Source organism: Branchiostoma belcheri, unplaced genomic scaffold (genome assembly GCF_001625305.1).
Source record: "Branchiostoma belcheri isolate BF01 breed outbred unplaced genomic scaffold, Haploidv18h27 scaffold139, whole genome shotgun sequence".
Taxonomy (NCBI): domain Eukaryota; kingdom Metazoa; phylum Chordata; class Leptocardii; order Amphioxiformes; family Branchiostomatidae; genus Branchiostoma; species Branchiostoma belcheri.
This window is the reverse complement of record NW_017802813.1, coordinates 440883-459924: the sequence shown is the minus strand read 5'-3', so window position 1 is coordinate 459924 and position 19042 is coordinate 440883. Positions and strand designations below refer to the sequence as shown.

The window sequence follows — 19042 nt, the reverse complement described above, 5'->3', positions numbered from 1 at the left end:
AGCAGAACTCCAGTCAGAAGCTCTCAGGAAGGTGTCTGATAGACATCAAAATGTAAGCAAGGTGGGGGTCTTTACTGATTTGTAAAGGAAAATAATACTTCAGGGACGGTATGAGCTTGCTATAACAAACAAAATAAAATCTCTATCAGGGACACCCTGGAACTTGAACAGAAAGCTTGCCCACCTTGCACAATGTAAGATGCCATGAGTGCGGCTGTGTTATCAGAACTGGGCAGCCGACCGGTGGCCAGGTCTCTCCGCACTTGTAAAGCAAACAGGTACCTACAGAAAAAACAGTTCCAAAAAAAAAACAGTTAAAACAACAATTTGAATTGTCTAATTACTCTAATATCCAAAATGAGCAATATTGTATGTAGACAAGTACCAATTGTGAAGAAGACAAACTCCATCTAAATGTAAAGTTCACCTGGATATTTTGCTCTAAGAATTTGTCAGCACAACAAAGTCACCAATAATGGCTTTTCTCTGACGAGTAACAAAATGATCCATTCACTTCAAATATTTCTATTAGTATTATTAAATGCTCTGTATTTGTCATGCTTTAATCCATTCACATAGATCTGCATCCAGTATTTGGGTCAACTATCTTGGGACTTAGTCAATACTTGACCCCAGCTCGACCTTTGATCCAATTGTGGAATCTATTGTTGTTTTATGTCACTCAGCAGACAGTGTCTTCAATAGAGGCTCATCAAGTGCAACACTCCCCTGAGTAAGGTTATTGACCCATGCTTGTGTGAGGGAGTGATGAAGGGAACTGATGTTTTATGCAGAGCCCTACATAACCAATGACTACAACACTATGGTAATGACCTTACCTCCCAGTGAGGGAGTGTTTTGGCTTGTCTGTCAATGTATCTGTATCTGTATAGCTGGATATACCGCCCTTTGGCGTAACACACCAGCTTGAGAAAGCTAGAACAATGAAGAGTATATGATACAAACAATGAAGTGTGGCCATACATCCAAAGTGTTGCTATTGTCTGTGTTTATACTTCGTTGGGTAGGCTGACTACTCTCTCTTTGCAGCCAGGGGCTGAATTGCGAGACGCCAACGATTGACAAGTATCACAAAGTATGAGGGAGTGAAGTCTGCCATCTCTGATTGCCTTGTCTCAGTTTGTAGGACACTGTGTAACACTTTTGACCTGGTGAGTCATGACCCCCTATCCCAACAAACCCAACTTACCTGGTGAACTCATCATGCAGCTGCCCAGGGTCGGGGCTGAAGAACTTCACACAGAAGCGGAACATGACTTTCTTGGGATCTGAAAAGGACAATGAATTGCTCGAATCAAAACAAGTCTCCGAAAAACAATGAATTCATTGTATGAATACATCTTCAATTCTTCTTTATTTCTGCTCGGCCCCATTCTTGGGTGTACCAGTTGATCAATGGATGTTTTAATTACTACAATTGTGCTGCAAAAACATGAAATGTTTTATCTTCTTCCTAGTATTAGAACAGAAATTCAAACTGGTAAAGACAAGAAGAATACAACTGACCTTTTACTTGTTTCAGGATCATTTTCATGGGATCCAACCAAGTCTGTAAAATAAGAAAAGAACATTTGTCAAACCAGATGTTCTCTTATTTTGAATTTCCACTACATTAAGTTCAACTACAATAAGGTTGGTAAAACCTATCTACTGTGCTAACTGTATTTTCCTACCATTGATGTGTACAACTTTTGTTTCAGTGATAGCTTACACAAAGCTGTTTAATACACTGAATTACAGCACATGTTCAGCTCACTGATCACTATCAATCTGTAATTTTGTACTTGACTGATCAACAATGACTGGCAATATGGTGACATCTGCAATACCACCTGGTAATGCATGATATTATGAGCCTTATGCCTGTTCTCATAGCTTTACAGCAAAGACAATTGTATCAGCCATATCATATGTGTAAAACCATTTTCACTTAAAATCCTCCAGTCAAGTAGTCAACTATCTAACCACTGCTAAATCGTCAAGAATATCTGTATGTAGGTAAATAGATATTGGCACATCTGAACAGGAAAATGTTTGTATTCATAATATCATATGTGTAAAATCATTTTCACTTAAAATCCTCCAGTCAAATATTTTACCAAAATGAACTGTTAAGTTGTCAAAAATATTTGCATGTGCGTAAATAGGTATTGGCACATCTGGACAGGAAAATTTTGTATTCAAACATTTTGACAAAGCTTTTGAAAAGGGCCACAGGACCTGTCCATTGTTTGGTGTGCTGACTTACAGTGTTTCCAGCAGGGTCATTGTACTCCAGCCCAAAGTAGTCAGATTCTCCCAACTGCAGATGGTCCTTCACCGCATTGAAGAGCTCCTGGCCACATGCCTTAGTCTGGAACACAAAATGCACACATTAGCCTTAGTGCCACGTATTCTAACAGTGCTAGGGCTAGAAACAAAATACCGTATTTCCTGACCCCAGAAAAAACTGTCGACCCTAACAAAAAAAGTAACATCATGATGTGTGTGGACCCCTGCAAGGGACATAAATTTTTCGAGCTGATTGACCTTTTCTAGCTCCATGATCATGACCTGAGTCAGTGAGTGATGAAACATTGTACAAGAAGTTTGCCAATATCAACATTGAAAATGTTAAACTGTGTTGTTGGATCACTAGAGATCACCAAAGTCTAAAAAAAAAAAAAAGAAAAGAAAAGAAAAAGGACTGAAACAGAAACACAATATTCCTGGGCCTAGTAGTAACTTCACAAATGTACATACAATATCAGAACTCTAGTCTTGCCTTTGCCACCCATACCAAGTTTTCCCAATATCAGAACCATGAATTTTAATGGTCGTAACAGTAAGTAAATGGCATATCATAAATCCAAATACTCTCCGGGACAAGCCTTCCTAATACTTGAGGCATAAACTTTAACAGGTAAGTGCAGACTTCATCAGAAATCGATTCCTGTTTGGCCCAGAGGCAAGTTTTTTTCCAAACACTGGAGCCATGAATTCTAACAGGGCTCAGGTAACTACACAGCATTACTCAATATTAGAAATCTATTCGGGCTTTGATCTGAGACAAGTTTGCCCAGACAACGGAGCTTTAAATTTCTTCACTGCTGATGACTCTAGAATCTAAAGATATTCCTGTCTGCCCCCAAGGCAAGATTTTCAAAATGCTAGTGCCACTTACGGCAGATTAAAACTCTATTCCAGTTCTACTGCAAGGCAGCTTTACCGTAAGACTTTAGAGCCATAAATCGGACACCATAGAGCAATCAAAGCCCAGGGCCACCTACATAGCACATTAAAGCATCTATTTCTGTTTTGCTTCAGGCCTGGTTTTAGAGCCATAAATCTGTAACCATAGAGCAAATCAAAATCTATTCCTGCTTGACTCTGAGGCGAGATTTTCGAAATGCAAGAGCCACTCACGTGTATTGAAAATCTATCCTTCTGTTGCTTCAAGCCTCAGGGCAACTTTCCCCAAATGTAAGATCCATTAAAATCAATGGTTTATTCCCTGAATCAATGTCTTTCCCTGAAGCGAGCATTCAAAATTTTCATGTAGTCTTCTTTTGCACTTTGATTTTTAACTCTCATGGATACCTAAAACACAAAGACGTCACAAGCAGACTACACTCTGTCACATGTCTTCCGAATAATGGTTAAAGCAGTAGAAAAGATTCTATAGTTTCTTCAAAAGCCTTTCATTATGAATATAGTAGATAAAGAGTCGCAGATAATATGAAGGTTTTATCAGACCCCTATGTGAGTTCCTTCTAGCCGCCGTTACTGAACATTTTCCTAAACTAGATATATTTTTCTGATAGCTGTCAGGCTCTTATTGAGAGAGAGCCTGAGGAATCTCAGGCAATCAGATCTCTGCAACGAACCAGAACCTATCATAGTATCAGTGGCAGTCAGAAGACATACTAGTAGTTCCACCCACTTTCCATTACAGGCTATGCCCACTGAGCAAGCAAAGATTTCACAGATCGCTCAACAAATACAATTTTTTTAATACGTTTTTTGTCATTAAATCATACTTTTATATTTTCACATCATATTCAAATTATGAAATCAAGGGTCACGCGAATCCAATTTTGGTCGTTTTACGACCGCTGAGTGATCGCTATCTAGTGGAAAGGATGTCTTTGAAAAAAAAGTGTCCAGTGGGGTCTGTAAGTTGTAACGGAGGCTAGGTCCCCACAGGAAGGGTGCAGCAGCAGCAGACACCGGGTAATTGCCCATGAACCAGCACAATTTTCTGTCTGACTGAACACAAATTGCTGCTATTTTCTACTGATGGAGTCATGACCGTATGCCAGGGATGGAAATATACAGCGCTCTGCCCCTCTAACATCTGCCTACACCGAGCAAGTACAGGGCTTGAAATACCTACTTGTACCTTGAAATTTCAACAAAAAATATCTACAGTTGGCAACCTTGGAGAGTCTCAGAGTCAGCACCAAGGACCCTACATTTCTTCATTTCTTTATAAAGAAATGTATGTCCTTGGTACTGACTCAAAAAGACACTTGTACCTTGAAATTTCTACAAGTAGATGTGAGAAAATATGTACAGTTTGCAACCTTGTAGAGTCTCAGTTTGAGTCAGGACCACAAATCATACACTGCAAGAGACAGAATGAAGGGTTTCAAGCCCTGAAGGTAGAATTTCTCCATACTTCCTGTGTCTACGCTGTAAGAATACAAATTCTGTTTATTTACCACAGAACAAGTCTGTACATCTGAATAATGAAAAACTGAAAACTTCCATACCTCTTGTGAGTTATAATATAAGTAAGTCGAGTAAGATATTTCTGTTTTTTCTTTACCTGAGGCTGCTTACATAAGTTACAAGTTTCATGTTGCTGCAATGTGGAATATCAATAATGGTTATTAATTTTAACATGTCGATTGCCAGGAACGCATTTGTGCTTTTAAAAATGTATGGATCTCTCATACATATGCATTTCTCATACATAAACTATACCAGTGTTAGAAATACCCATCTGCAGTCTGCATTTTGCAGAGGCATTTTCAATATTGCAGAAGAAAAATTAAGCAACCTGCAATTTTGTAGACTGAAAAAATCAGGCTAGGGGTTCAATGGTTTTGTTTTTACTATATCATATACATGTATAAGTAATTTTAAATTGAATGTAAAATATTTGCTAACATGCAATTTTGTATGTGCAATTGGTTTAGATCCAAACTTTGAAGTGTGTATTTGCAGGACATATTTCAGAATTGCAGAACAAAATTTTGACATCCTGCAATATTGCAAAACACAGAAAAAAAGTATTTCTACCAATGTATATACTCCTCTCCAGAAGTGCGAACATTTTCTTGACTTTAACATGTACCACACCAGATGTGCTGGCTAAATAGGAAAAGTGCCAGCGCTTGTTATATATGGCTGCGGTTATGAGGCTGATCGATACAATGTAGAAATTTGAACAGGTAGGGTGGATCCAATATATTGCACTGGGAACCACTGGAGCAAGTCTGGTGGACTCGTGTCATGTATGTGGCCAGACCAAGTCAATAGCTGGTTCTCAGATTTTAGATTTATTTATTTATTCAAAAAGCAAACCTTATAGCAGGGATAAAACTCCATGATTTTCAGAAAGTTTGCGCACAAAAATTATTAATGTCATGTATGTGTGTGGCCAGACCAAGTCAATAGCTGGTTCTCAGATTTTAGATTTATTTATTTATTCAAAAAGCAAACCTTATAGCAGGGATAAAACTCCATGATTTTCAGAAAGTTTGCGCACAAAAATTATTAATGTCATGTATGTGTGTGGCCAGACCAAGTCAATACCTGGTTCTCAGATTTTAGATGACACTAAACCCTAAAATCTAAGTTCTAACATGAAAACAATCTGCTTAGAGAAATACTGTACAAATGCTATACAAAGTTTTAAGATGGCAATGTAGCCAGAGTCCTGCTTTTCATGGTCCTCCTAATTTCAACTTTTTGGTCAAGTTTGAATAATTAGCACACTGAAGTAGCAATTTGGCTACCAATTCCCTACTGGTTATGGGGTTAGGCAGCAGGAAGATCCAAGGAGAAAATAAATTGATGTTGCCTTAGATGAGGCCACCACAATATTTGTCTTGGGACTGATATTGGACATTTTCTGGGACACAGCATTTTGTATGAAGCAAAGATCTATTTTTTACCTTCCCAGTCAGAAAACGATCAATAAAGGGTTAAACTTATAAAAAGCCAGTCTGTATAAAGTACCTGTCCCTGGAAAGTAGGTGCACCGAGGCGTGTCGGAAGTCAAACGCAGACCACTTTAAACCAGCTACCAGCATTCCCCAGAAAAGGCCTCCTGAAGACATTATGGGGAATGTAATACAGTCGAACCTGTACATGTGACCATCTCTACATACGGACCACCTGGCCAATGTGCCCACTTTAAGTGCTTCCTTAGATAATTTTTCCCACAAGCATTGAGGATCCTGTCTATAGTGACCACCTGTCCACATAGACAAGATTTTATCAGTCCCCTGGGTCATCTTCTAGGGCACTTTTGACTGTAATATGATTTATATCACTGAAACAGACCCATACCCATAACTGCTAACTTTGACATAAGATCAGCATTGCTATAGACCCAAACAAAAATCTAACAATTGTGTTACGAATCCAAAACTGGGGGACAGCAATTTCACAATTTATACCAGAAAGTATAGGTTGACAAAAATAAAAAGATGACATTCCATGAACACACTTTTCTTTGATAACCAAATTCAATCTATTCATTGTAACATATGTCTCTTTATGCAAATGGTTAAGTTTTTTCCCCCACAGAGCTTTTGTTCCCTTTAAAACTTGTTTATAAAACTTCAACATGACAAAAGATCAAAAGAATTTTACAGGAACAAATGCTGGCACAGGAACTATTATTCTATCCCCTCGAGACAAAGTCATGAATAAACGATTAGGGACGTCCGCTCTGATTTACACCTGCACAGATGCCTTCAGTGATTATTGCCAGCCAGAAATTGGGTGCTACATTTTTCCAATTTTCTAACCCAGAGATAAATTTCCACTAATGAGGTTATAAATCTCGGGCAAGCAGTAATGAACATCTTAACAATGAAGGGTGAGAGACATTGCTTAACTGTCGCCACAACTTTATTCTAATCTAACATGTACATTTCTTAGCTTTAATTTAAAGGCATCTAATGCAGTTTCAGGCAAAACAAAAAATACTTAGGAAATCTGTCTGATATTGACATTTACTGCCATTTCTTAGCACATTTTAGTCATCATTTCGTACTCGAAACATTGAAATAGCCCAAAACAAGCTACATCAGGAGTCCGTTCATTTTTGGGTACCAACAATAAATAGCTACAACCAGCCTATGATACACAACAAGCAACTGTATTCTGTCAGTAATATCACATTTTTGCCTTTAAGACTTCAGTATGCTATGGGATTGATAAGGTTGATACAACTTGATACAATTTGACGAAAAATTGACTTCGAATATCCAGTTTTACTACCCTAAAATGGCTTTGGGTGACTTTAATCTTGATCATAGAGCTTTACAATCTAAGCATTAAATGAGTCTATAATGCCAACAAATAGAAATGGACAGCCTAATCTTAGCTAAGCAGTGTAAAAATCGATAGGCTAAAATCAAAGCCTACTAATGATACATACCAAATGTATAGTGACTACTACCATAGATTTCCTATTAGGTTATACTCTACAGTTATAGCAGTGGCAACATTAAAATCATGGTTATATTGACGTTCCATACAGTACTCAATACACATACGTCTATAGTACACCTGCTTTCTACCTAGGGACTTGTTCGTGATGTCGATTCACAATCCACCTTTAATTTAGGGCTTAATCAAATGATAATATGAAATACATGTAGTCTGTTCAGTCTGTAACAAGAACTTGATGATTTTTATAGATTCCAACTTTGTGCCAAAAATTTCATGTCATCTGGTGTGGCTGCAACCAGTAACAATTTCTCTAGAATACCAAAGACAATTTTCAATTTACCTCGGTCAAAAAATGTCAGGCCTAGTTAAGTATATGAGTCTCCCACACTACCTAAACACTAAAACAGTGCATTTGGAACCTAACTGCATACAAAATATCATAAAAAGCCATCTAAAACTTCTTGAGTTCAACCTCAAAACCACTAATGTATGTTACTGAAAACACTTCACCTTCTGGGTAAAGGTGATAAAGGGGTAAATTTAAACCAAAGGCACATGATCACAAATTTTTCCTGTCTACTTTTAATACTACAAATTGTGATATATTCACGGTGGTTTTATGCCCACTGTTTTTCTTGTCAGCTGTCTCTCATTGTGTTACTAACGGTTGTTTTGACCATGAACTGAAAGACATAATGAGCTCTTGGTTTTTATGATTTTTACGATTTTTTTACCACACTGCAAAATTTAAGGGCTGTGAAGCTAAAAGGAATTTACAGTACCACCTGTATCTGTGAACCAACAGTCCTCTTGACATGTGCAAATACAGCTGAACAGTAGGATAAAATATACCTCTTGTAACTTTGATCTGTAAGTTCAGAACTGTTCATAACCATAAAGGTGTAAATCAAAAACCTGGTGAGTGTGTGGTATGTGTCACACAAAATAAGCCTAGAATCATTATATAACAAGCCTACACATATACACTAAAATCTAAGATTAGGTTTTAATGTTCATAATGATGGCCAATTTTGTGGTCATTTCCATAGACAGACAGTTGATCAGCCCTATTGCATAGTATCACCAAATTCAGTTTGCCACCAAAACCATATAATATTGACTGCCTTTCTCCTGAGTTGTAAATCCACAGATTTTTAAGATTTCTCTATCTCTTTAACTTTTAAGTATATTAACCCTTCATAAGCCTGACTCATTGGAGACTATGACTTCAGTCAGCAAAGTGAGTTACTAACTTACTCCACAAAACAACTAAAGACAAAACCCTGTATGAGTTCTCCTGTAGCATGAATAGGTTTTAAATATCTAGAGGTCTATTCTCTGCTAACAGGCAGTTCCCAAGCAACAACTAGAAAGGGGATCGGAAAAGGGGTTTCCCTGGACAACAAACTCTGCGGATGAATGCTGGTGTTGTTTTTTTCTCCCCATGTACCAGGGGGACCACTTATCGTCCCACAATGCCAACTCGAGAACGTTTTAGCCCGGAGAAAATCACGCGGACTAATCTCGCATCCAGATCTGCAAATATCTCCTCCTCCGCTGAGTGCTGGCCCACAACATTTGTAAAAGCCAAAACAAACAGGGCCAGATAAACAACTCAGCACGACAAAGACATGCCAAGGGGGCAGAGATCGAACCAAGGAATGTTGCCATTTCTACCACATGGCTGCAAATCTCACCAAGATTGAAAACTTGTATTTTTTTTAGGATTTTCTTTTTCCCTTCGTGGGGCAACCTGTACTAAAACTGAACTGCAAGTCTCTCTGTGAATGAACTTATTTTAATGACTTTTCATACATTAGACAAGAAATGGACATCAGACATACCTAACAGTGATACACCAATGTCATGACCCTAGCCACCTTGGTCAAAACATGGAAAGAAGTTCAAAACAAAAACACCGTGGGGGAAAAAACTGACTGATGCAAAGCCACTCTCTCATTGGTTGAAGCACTCTTTCATTTGTTGAACAGCTAATTTTGGACATCATCAAGGAAAAGCGTATATGAGCTCCCAGTAGTAAAACTAGCCAGCGGTCTTTTCTTCAACTTCTCAAAATTTCAATAAAAACATTTTATTGGTAATCATGGAGGTCTTCATATTGCCTCTCTATAAAACATCTGCAACCTATTGACCCTAAATTGTCTGCTATTTTTATTCCCGGCCAATTTATTATCGGCTACACGGTGGCCTTGAATAGAAACCTGTCTCATAAAGAAGCACCTCGTGTCATTGGACCGACCTATCTGCCAATCATTTTCCATTCCTGATCTCATAGAAAAGCCGTTGTCACAGCGGGGGGGCGCCCTTGGTAGTACATGTACAACTGCTGTCTCCAGTAATATTGACACTGCACAGAGTAAATGCTTAACCCCTTGCACTATGCAACCTGAGTTCAGTCTACGCAAATAGTTTGTAAACGCAGGTAGCCCAGTGTTCTAGTTCAGGGGTCATACATACAAGGTAAAGGTCTTTTATATCGGAAATCCTACATAGGACTTCATAACACTCCAAGCAGAATCTTTATCATAGTTTATGCTAGCGAAAATTTAAAAGGGTATTTTACTTCAGGTTCTCTTGCCAATGCCTTTTACACAGTCGTACAAGAAAACGTTGCAGATGTTTTTGCCAAAAAATTGAAAGGTCATGACTGTGGACCAATGGACCCTGAATGGTGACACCAATTCAGAAATGAACTCCTTTGATCACTGACATTTCATGGTGAAATTTCAGGAAGAGGACAAGAAGAAAACAGGCTAGAAAGAAAACCTGAATTTGAATCTACTCCCTGGCCATGGTGCTATAACTGTTTTAATGTTTCCAGTTCTGAATTTTTGAAACAAGAGGAGCTACATTTTTTTTAAAGGCAAGAACCAACAATTATGCCATGGTCCAAGATCATCACGTCGTTGTTGCAAATATTTTTAATAAGTAACACTAATGCATGAGAATAACACATGAGAATATGACCATCCTACAAAGCTTATAAAGCCTATTTAAGACTGACAACACTTAACAGTTGGAATCCAGTGGTAATCCAAACCAAATGGCGACAAGCAAAACAACATGGCAATGTTCAAAACAATTAGGTGGCGATTATAACATTAGGTAGAGTGTCATTTTCACAACACTTCAGCTCAATTTTAATGTTTGCTGTAAATGGGCATTGTCTTGGTAACACTGTTTTGCAGAATACTGTATTTAACACAAGGACAATGTGCTAGATGCAGTTGCTTGTGCATTGATTATAAAAACGGTGATTCAGACAACACTAATTGTCACTGGTTCCACGACTTCCTATGATTAGGTGGTTGACAATTTCAATAACAATTAACAGGAAAACAATATCATTCACTATCAGAAACACTGGTTCGAGTATAAAAATTCAATAGTTTGCACAAAGGTGCATTCGTACACTAAAATCAAAATTGTACTTCATTTTCCAACACCCAGCCCCAAAATCAGTTTCCAGCTAGAAAAGAGACTGGGAGAGAATGTTACAAATTAGTTAGAAAACCCTGAAACATAATACCTCTTTTCTGCCAGAGAAGTAGTTTTAAAAGAGCCATTGAACTTTTAACCTCGCAATGTACTGCTATGTATCAATGTGTACCAGTCGTGCTTCTAACAATTAGCATGAACATCAGGGAGTGTTTTGTCTGCGAACCTTCAGACCTTGTGATGGTGTGTGTGTGCGTGTGCATAATTTGTCGCAAGCCTTCTCTGAAACTGTTAGTGTTACTGCCTTCTTTAACAAACAGATTTTTCCCTTCTAAAAATGTGCAACGTTACCAGGAAATTTTCTAGCCATTGTTTTTCTCTACATGTCCCCACCCTCCTGTGTTTTCCTGGGTGCAACAAACCTAATTAACATACTACAAAACCGGTCAACACCTGGTGCGCGGTGACCCCTTTGGTAGCCTCTAGGATCATACTTTTCATACTCCGTCCGTGCTAATAAAAATCATAATTGCTGACCTGTATCTCGAAAGTTGACAGTGTGTCGTCCAGGAGGAGCACTTTGACGGGGATACACTTTCCTTTCCTGGCGGTCCGGTTGTTGTTTGTGGTAGGGCCGTTCCTGGCGGGGACGTTGTTGTTGTGCTGCTGCTGCTGAGGCGGCGGGTCCCCGCCATTCCCCACCTCAGGTCGCTTCCTGGGCTGGACATCGCGGAGCTCGACTCCTTCCGTCCGGTTGTCCGCTACCTCTATCCCGCTCATCGTTCAGTCTGGGAGCTGAGGAGGGATACCAGCGACAACAGGCGATACTTTTTAGTTCAAAAGGCGAGCGGGAGGGTAGAAGAGTTGTACGCCCTGGCTGATCACGACTCCCGGGCTCACTTCAAACCTATCATGGCGAAAACTCGTCTAAAAAGTCGTACAAAAATCAACAACCACAAACTCCCCCCTACACTCACACAACATCATCGCAACACACAGGCGCCCTACGAGACAATCGTGGCGGTAAAGACGTACGGTAGTTTCCCCCACGATTTTGCTCGCAAAGATAACTCGGGCGGGAGCAAAAGTCGTCGACTCGAAAACCCACAAGTGTCATGAATATGAAAAGCGTTGTTGTCTCGGGCGCCCCCCTCCCCACCCCACATCCGTCTGTGTTTTGCCTCCAAACTCTCCCGTGTCTGGGTCTCGCTCCTGGACCCAAAGTCAAGTACACGGCGTATTTAACAACAGCCGAGCATCATGGATTACAGTGCGTAGTTTTAAGGTAAGAAGGAGTGAGAAAAAGCGGAGTTTTGCCCCACCTCGCTGACCTGCCCGTGCAAACCAACAGAGCTCCCAGCGGCGTCTTGCATCCCAGTGTTGGGCGCTACGTCACGGACCGAGGCTCTGAAGGGGGTTCCCGATATCCGGTACGAGACTGCACAGTTAGGCGAATGTGAACGTAAAATGTAGTGGACACCAATCAGAATGATGTGACAGTATGGGGAAAATGAACTAATTGTCAATTCTAGAGTGTGTACCCAGCATGTGCTTATCTTGAGTCTCTCTTGAAAGTTTGTGGCATTTTGTATATCATGAATTCTAATGCTAACTACAAATGTAATGTTACTTGTTTTATCATGGCTAAAAAAAAGCTTTAACGTTAGTCGTCTTATATACATGCGCATACAAGCCTGGGTACACATATCGAAAGTTACAATCATAAAAACACATAACATTGACTACATTTTCTATCTTTTTTAATATCTATCCGTGAATACTGTAGTTTCATCAGGTTTGTAATCACTGAGTATTGGGAGGGTCTGCATGCCCTTTTTCGTTAACCGTTATGGGATATTTTAATTCACCGTTAATCGTTGCCCGCCCGCTCTAATTCAACGTTAAGCGTTATCGGTATATTCCTCGTGAAGCGTTATGGGTCGTTTTAATTCAACGTAAAACGTTATTTGTCATCCTAAATTCAGCGTTAAGCGTTAATGAATAATTTTTCGTTACGCCTAATTTTGCCTTTCAAAGTGCAGGAAAATGCGTCATTGAAGGTTTAAAAATACAAAACTTCCCGGGGAAGAATGCCCCCGGACCCCCCTACATTGCTCGCGCCTTTGGCGCTCGACTCGCGCTTCTGCGCTCGGTCCCTCTGGGTCTCGACAGAACCAGATTTCCCGTCAATTTCCGCAAGTTTGCGGAGAGTAACAGAATTTTTTAAACGAATCCGTCAGCCTTGACAGGCAAATTAACAAAAATCTTGAGTGAAATATGAAAACATCAGAAGGACTGACAAACACTCTCAACACCATGATTTGCCTCTCAAAATGCGGGAAATTGCGTTTTTGAAGGCTTAGAAATCCTAAATTTCTCAAAATCCATCGGTAAAACTGGGCAGACTGAAAAATGCAAGCTGGCCGACGTCGACTCGGACTCCCCTTTTTTTGTGGACGCACTCGGGGACCAGGGCAGGTGGGGAAACACAGAGAATACATAATTTTAATGCGAGCTTCATTACATGTAAGGTATACACAGTACGTAATTTTGTCAGTGATCACCTTTTAACACAAAGCGAGATACCAAATCCAGTGCAGCTCGAATATAAAGCCTGTCAATTTACCGTTAAGCGTTGCCGACCGTCCTGAATTTACCGTTAAGCGTTATCGGCCCTGTTGAATTTACCGTTAACCGTTGCCAGGACCCCCCCATGCAGACCCTCTATTGGGTTTCCTCAGACACAACGAAGAGATAAATAGCTGCCAACATTTCAGTAGCCCTGAGGAAGCTATATATAAAGGACTTCTGTTCTGAAACATTGCCAGGTAGGTATCTTTTGGTGGTGTATGAGGAATCCTAATATGCATTTTCTATTTAGTTATGCAAATGAGCAGAAATGAGCTCTGACTTGCAACAATATAACTTTTGACATTTGCAATATCATCTGGATCATACTGATTCATAGTGGCAATCATAACATTATTGACTACATTTTGTATCTCTCCGTGGAAACTCTAGTTTCATCAGGTTGGTAAAATCATTGGGTTTCCTCCGACACAACATATAGCTGCTAATATTTCACTAGCCTGGAGGAAGCTAGGACTTCTGTTCTGAAACATTGCCAGGTAGATATATTGGCCGGATATCTTTGGGGTAACACAATACCCATTCTTGGTTGTGTCTGGGGTAACCCAATACTCATATTCTATTTAGTTATGCAAATGAGCTCCAAATTTGCAACAATGTAACTTTTGACATTTGCAATACCATCTGGATTGTAGTGACAAACCAGCAGGCTTGGTGAGAGGTTTATCATGCTCCCAGCGAGTTCAACCAGGGTGGCATGGATCCCAGGGGAGCTACTGCTGGCTATTAGAGCCTCAGGGCCCAACAAACAGCCTTTAGGCCACACCAATTTAATTTCTTGTTTAACGGATTTTTAAAGAAAAATAATGGAGCGGGCGGGCGAAAAAATAATAAAAATAAAAACAGACCTAGGCATCCTATTATGGCCCAAAATGGTACGATAGGAGCCATAAAGTCAACATACCAGGCTGGTTCAAAATTTAAGCAATGAATTTTGAACTTTTAATGATACCAATGCATTGAAAGATGGAATAACTGTAACAAGTCGGACTAAAAGGACTGTTTTCAACTGTTCAGGGCAAAATATGAGCATTTTGCAGTTGATTCTGAATTTTTATTTTTATTTGCAAATCAGAAAAAAAATGAAGCGGCGAATCCGTTAACCAAGAAATTAAATTGGTGTGGCCTTAAATCTACTGCCCAAGAGTGCATGTATTAAAATCCAGGTAGGGTTGAGCAAAGAGTAACAAAAGCAATTTTATTACAAATCCATGCCAGGGGGCTAATTGCAAGTGTACATCAGAAATGATAAAGGTATGGTAAACAATACAATGAACATAAAGTGAATTGACAACCATCAACAATAAACTGAAACCCTGTACACATATACATGTATATGGAATTCAAAGTGCCCAACAGATGTAAGCTTTCACAGTGTTTCTTTTTGTTTTAAATTAAGCATATGTTTTTGCAACATTTTGTATGCCTTTCTATTATTACACATTTATCATGTAAAAGGAGGTGAATCATTGGAGTTTGATGCTTGACATTCACCACAGCTTGGGAAGAAGCAGGTAGAGGTCCATGTACAGAGGTGCCATACTCCCTCTGGGAGCAAGATGGAATTAAGTCCTTTTTTTAACTCCTCAGTTGAGTGCATTTGTGTACACCTGGATTTTCACCTGCATCTGACATTGTACAGACTCTCATTGTTAAGGACCAGTAAAAATTATGGCCATTCTGTCATATTGATAGACAAAATTGGAGTGTACAATATGAAAAAAAGTAAAAATTCCAGGTACGTCAAGTACGCCACAAGGCATGGTGAATCATGAAAAAATCTGCAGCTGAGAAAAACCTGGTATACAAATGTAATCTCTTCAAGTTCATGAAACAGTCACCAATACACAAAGTTGTTTCCAAAAGATTTATTGCCAATTGGTCTCACAGAGAAATTCTAACAGTTTCAACACTACTAGTATATCATACATCCATCGTGAATCTGACACATTTTGGCATAATTATCATATAAAAACAGAACAGTCCCGTCCTGTTTTGTTCATGGCCCCTACAGTTTCCGCCAGGGAATAATAAACAACTGTTGATCTTTATATCGCATAGTTCTGTCAACATTTAGAAGTCGCAGCTTGTAAAATCTTAAAAAGCTTCTGTAGTTCTGAAGCAAAGGAAATAATGAATAGCAAGGAAGCAGTAAAGTAAAGAATGTGGTATTGTCGAGACAAATACGTTACAGACTGTTGAATAGTTCCGTACATACAAAGTGTAAAACGGCAACTGGACACAGAAGTCCAGACATGTCCAGGAAATTGATTGTCCTCCTCTTTCCTGCATAACGGAGACATTGCTCTATCCTGTGAGGGGTCGCAGGTCAACCCGGACCTTTTCCTCGCTACTTAGCATGCCGACGGTGGGGAAGAACCCGCCCTTTGGGATCCGAACGTCTCTCCTACCAAGGCACTTTCCGTTACGAGTGAAGAAGACCTGGAGTTTGGAAGAGAAGGACAAATTATCGATTGTAAAAACAGTGTGATCATTTTCCACTAGGTAGGACATATAAAGTTTACAGCTCCAATTCATTAAGTACATACAAGAGACTTTGTATATGTATTATAACTTGTATTTCATTGTTTCTAAACTGTTTTGTTTTGTTCATAAAAGATTAGAATGTTAGGTGATAAAAATAGAATTAGTAGAAATGTCTAGTTCTCCTGACCCATAACATTTCTTTTAAAACCTACAATTCTAGCCATGATTTGTAACGCCCATGAGCATTTTGGGATTGATACATATTCTTTCTCAGCAAAAATAAATGAATCAGCAGTTCAACAACCAAGGAACTGGACATTGATGTGATTTATTGACATGAAGATTCCGCTGACCTGAACCTGGATGCCGTTTTCCTCGTCGTGTTGGAACCACTCGTCGTCCTCGCTGTCGCTGTCGCTGCTGCTGTCATGGCCGCCGTACATGTCCACCAGCTCCTCCAGCTGGTTCTGTGGCTCCTGTGGGGGATAATCAAACACTGAAACTCCTGGTGCTTTCCTGATGAAAACGACCTCAGTGTCCTTAACCTTTACTTAATTCTCTCCTGGGCAGGTATTTCTGATGTCTACCTACACCAGTCCATGTGCTGGGCCATGTACTGTGTTTATATACAAATGTAGGTGTACATGGATTTTTATTCGCTGCACTGACTGTTACCACCTAGAAAGTATGAAATAAATATTCGCAATGTTTTCAGTCGTAACCCAAAGTCAACATCAAGCCTTTTTGCTGATTTCAAGGTACAAAATGAGAATAATCACACCATAGCAGATTAGATCAAGGAGATTACATCTCCCCTATAACCTCCTTGGTTAGACATCCAGGTAAACAATATACAAAGACAACTCTACTACTGGATAAATAATGGAGATAACTTCCGGACGTTTCGAGTAACAACCGACAGAAATTTCCAAAAGTTATCTTGATTACTTATCCAATAGTAGAGTTTGATTTGTCTTCGAATAAATACTAACGGGGGGTGCCCTAATTCCAACCTATGTTCCATGCAAACGCACAGACCTTATAGTTTAGTTTATCTGACCAAAAACCCGCGCAACATGAGATATAATATTGACAGATAAAGATCACAACGATTAAAGCTGCACAGCTGTGTATTTCACTTGAGTGTAGCGCCTTGCACCCAAGCGTAATGGTTCGCGAAATGCACGGCATGTTTTCGGTCATTTTGCCGGTGGAACGTTCTATCGCAACAGGGGTGCCCTAATTCCGACCTAGTGTTTAACACAGGTCGATCTGAGAAGAGAGTTTAGAAATTATAATACACAAATTATGACTAAAACAATATACAACTGTCTTCTGTCCCAAACAAGTCCTCTTTTTACGATTACGCGATTTGCTCCAAAGTGGCTGTTTGAAAAGCAAAACCTGCATTTTTGACACGCTCGTCAACCCCCGAACAAGCGTCGAATTCACACAGATTTTTCACTCGTCTGTTGTCGGAGTGTAGGAACAAAGACAAACTTTGTGAGACTACCGATATCAACACAAAAACATTGTCCATTCTTGTGGTTATTTTTAGGCACGTGCTCCCATGCATAACGCTGCAACAAGGATTTTTCAAACTAGTTCGGTATTAGGGATGGGTCGGAATTAGGGTACCCCCCGTTAGTAACTACATGATGGCTCTAAGGACCTTTTTTTTGGGCTGTCCCTGTGGGTCATCAGGCGAGCTCTTGTCACTCTCCCCTTCACTGTCCAGGTTGTAGTCCCGAGGGAAGATGATCCCACAGCCCATGATGTCACCTGTGTGACAGCGTGGACCAAAGGCATCTCCCACACCGCTGCCGACAAAGATCTTACCATCATCTGGGGAGAGGAAACAAAAAAATTCTATTCCTGCAACAATTCCTTTCCTTAATTTGCAGACATATTTCAGTAAAATTTTACTGGAGGAACTTCTTACATATCTTGGTTACTACAGGGCTCGAAATACTGAGTGAGTGCACCCAAATTTGGAGCTATGCACCCAATTTTTTTCTGTGGGTGCACTGGTGCAAAATCTTTCTGCACGTTTACCTCTGTAAAGATGTTTCATGTAACATCAATTGTCAGAAAAATAATACAATCATTGTTGTACTTTTCTTTAGAAATGGAACATTAGTTGTTTTTTTTTACATTCTACTTACGTGTATTTTATTTCATATGGAGCAATAGAAAAAATTTTGTGCACCTAATTTTTTAGGTTAGGTGCTCCGGTGCACCCATTCTCAAAAATGAACTTCGAGCCCTTAACTGCTAGTATCAGTGATACCCCTTTTACAATCATCATCATAGGATAGTTACAGTACAAGGGCTGAGTGTATGGGCGTGTCACAGCTTTTGTTATGTTATGATTATAAACATACACATTGTACCCGCCATCTGTGACATACCTGCGTGGTAAGCTATAGAGCCTTTGTTCCACCCGGGGTGTCTGTGTTTAGGATAATCCTGGGCACAATGGAAAATACACAGTTATAGAACACACAATACTAGTAACTCTCCCTATCACAAAATGGAAACCAACCTACAGTATCATCAAATAACAACTGTAATGTGTAGTAATAGACACTTGATTACCAGTTTTGTTGTTCAACACAAAACACTAAGTATTACAGCTATACTTATAGTACATGTAGTTGTTAAATATTTCCTTTACAGTGTATCTCATAGTTAGACTGGAATCCCTCCATGAACGCTTTATCTCCGCTCCGTTCCTCCGCTCTGCCTTCAC

General features: G+C 39.6%; 2 protein-coding genes across 5 annotated transcripts in view; both read right to left on the bottom strand.

Moving 5' to 3' along the window:
- The window catches only part of LOC109464467 (FERM, RhoGEF and pleckstrin domain-containing protein 2-like), a 34487-nt gene extending 21899 nt beyond the window's left edge, over window positions 1-12588 (bottom strand). For 3 of the 4 annotated variants that reach the window (XM_019761456.1, XM_019761458.1, XM_019761460.1), the window contains exons 1-6: window positions 12477-12588; window positions 11692-11949; window positions 2270-2374; window positions 1528-1570; window positions 1211-1289; window positions 185-282 (exon numbers count right to left, since the gene is read on the bottom strand). In XM_019761456.1, the coding sequence (XP_019617015.1) occupies window positions 185-282; window positions 1211-1289; window positions 1528-1570; window positions 2270-2374; window positions 11692-11934 (568 nt within the window). In that variant the 5' untranslated portion in view covers window positions 11935-11949; window positions 12477-12588. The remainder of the gene's footprint in view (window positions 1-184; window positions 283-1210; window positions 1290-1527; window positions 1571-2269; window positions 2375-11691; window positions 11950-12476) is intronic. The other variant, XM_019761457.1, reaches the window with a different exon arrangement.
- Window positions 12589-15656: 3068 nt separating this feature from the next.
- The window catches only part of LOC109464475 (SPRY domain-containing protein 3-like), a 7363-nt gene continuing 3977 nt past the window's right edge, over window positions 15657-19042 (bottom strand). The window contains exons 8-11 of the mRNA XM_019761470.1: window positions 18702-18759; window positions 17963-18135; window positions 16644-16766; window positions 15657-16245 (exon numbers count right to left, since the gene is read on the bottom strand). Of these exons, the coding sequence (XP_019617029.1) occupies window positions 16111-16245; window positions 16644-16766; window positions 17963-18135; window positions 18702-18759 (489 nt within the window). The 3' untranslated portion in view covers window positions 15657-16110. The remainder of the gene's footprint in view (window positions 16246-16643; window positions 16767-17962; window positions 18136-18701; window positions 18760-19042) is intronic.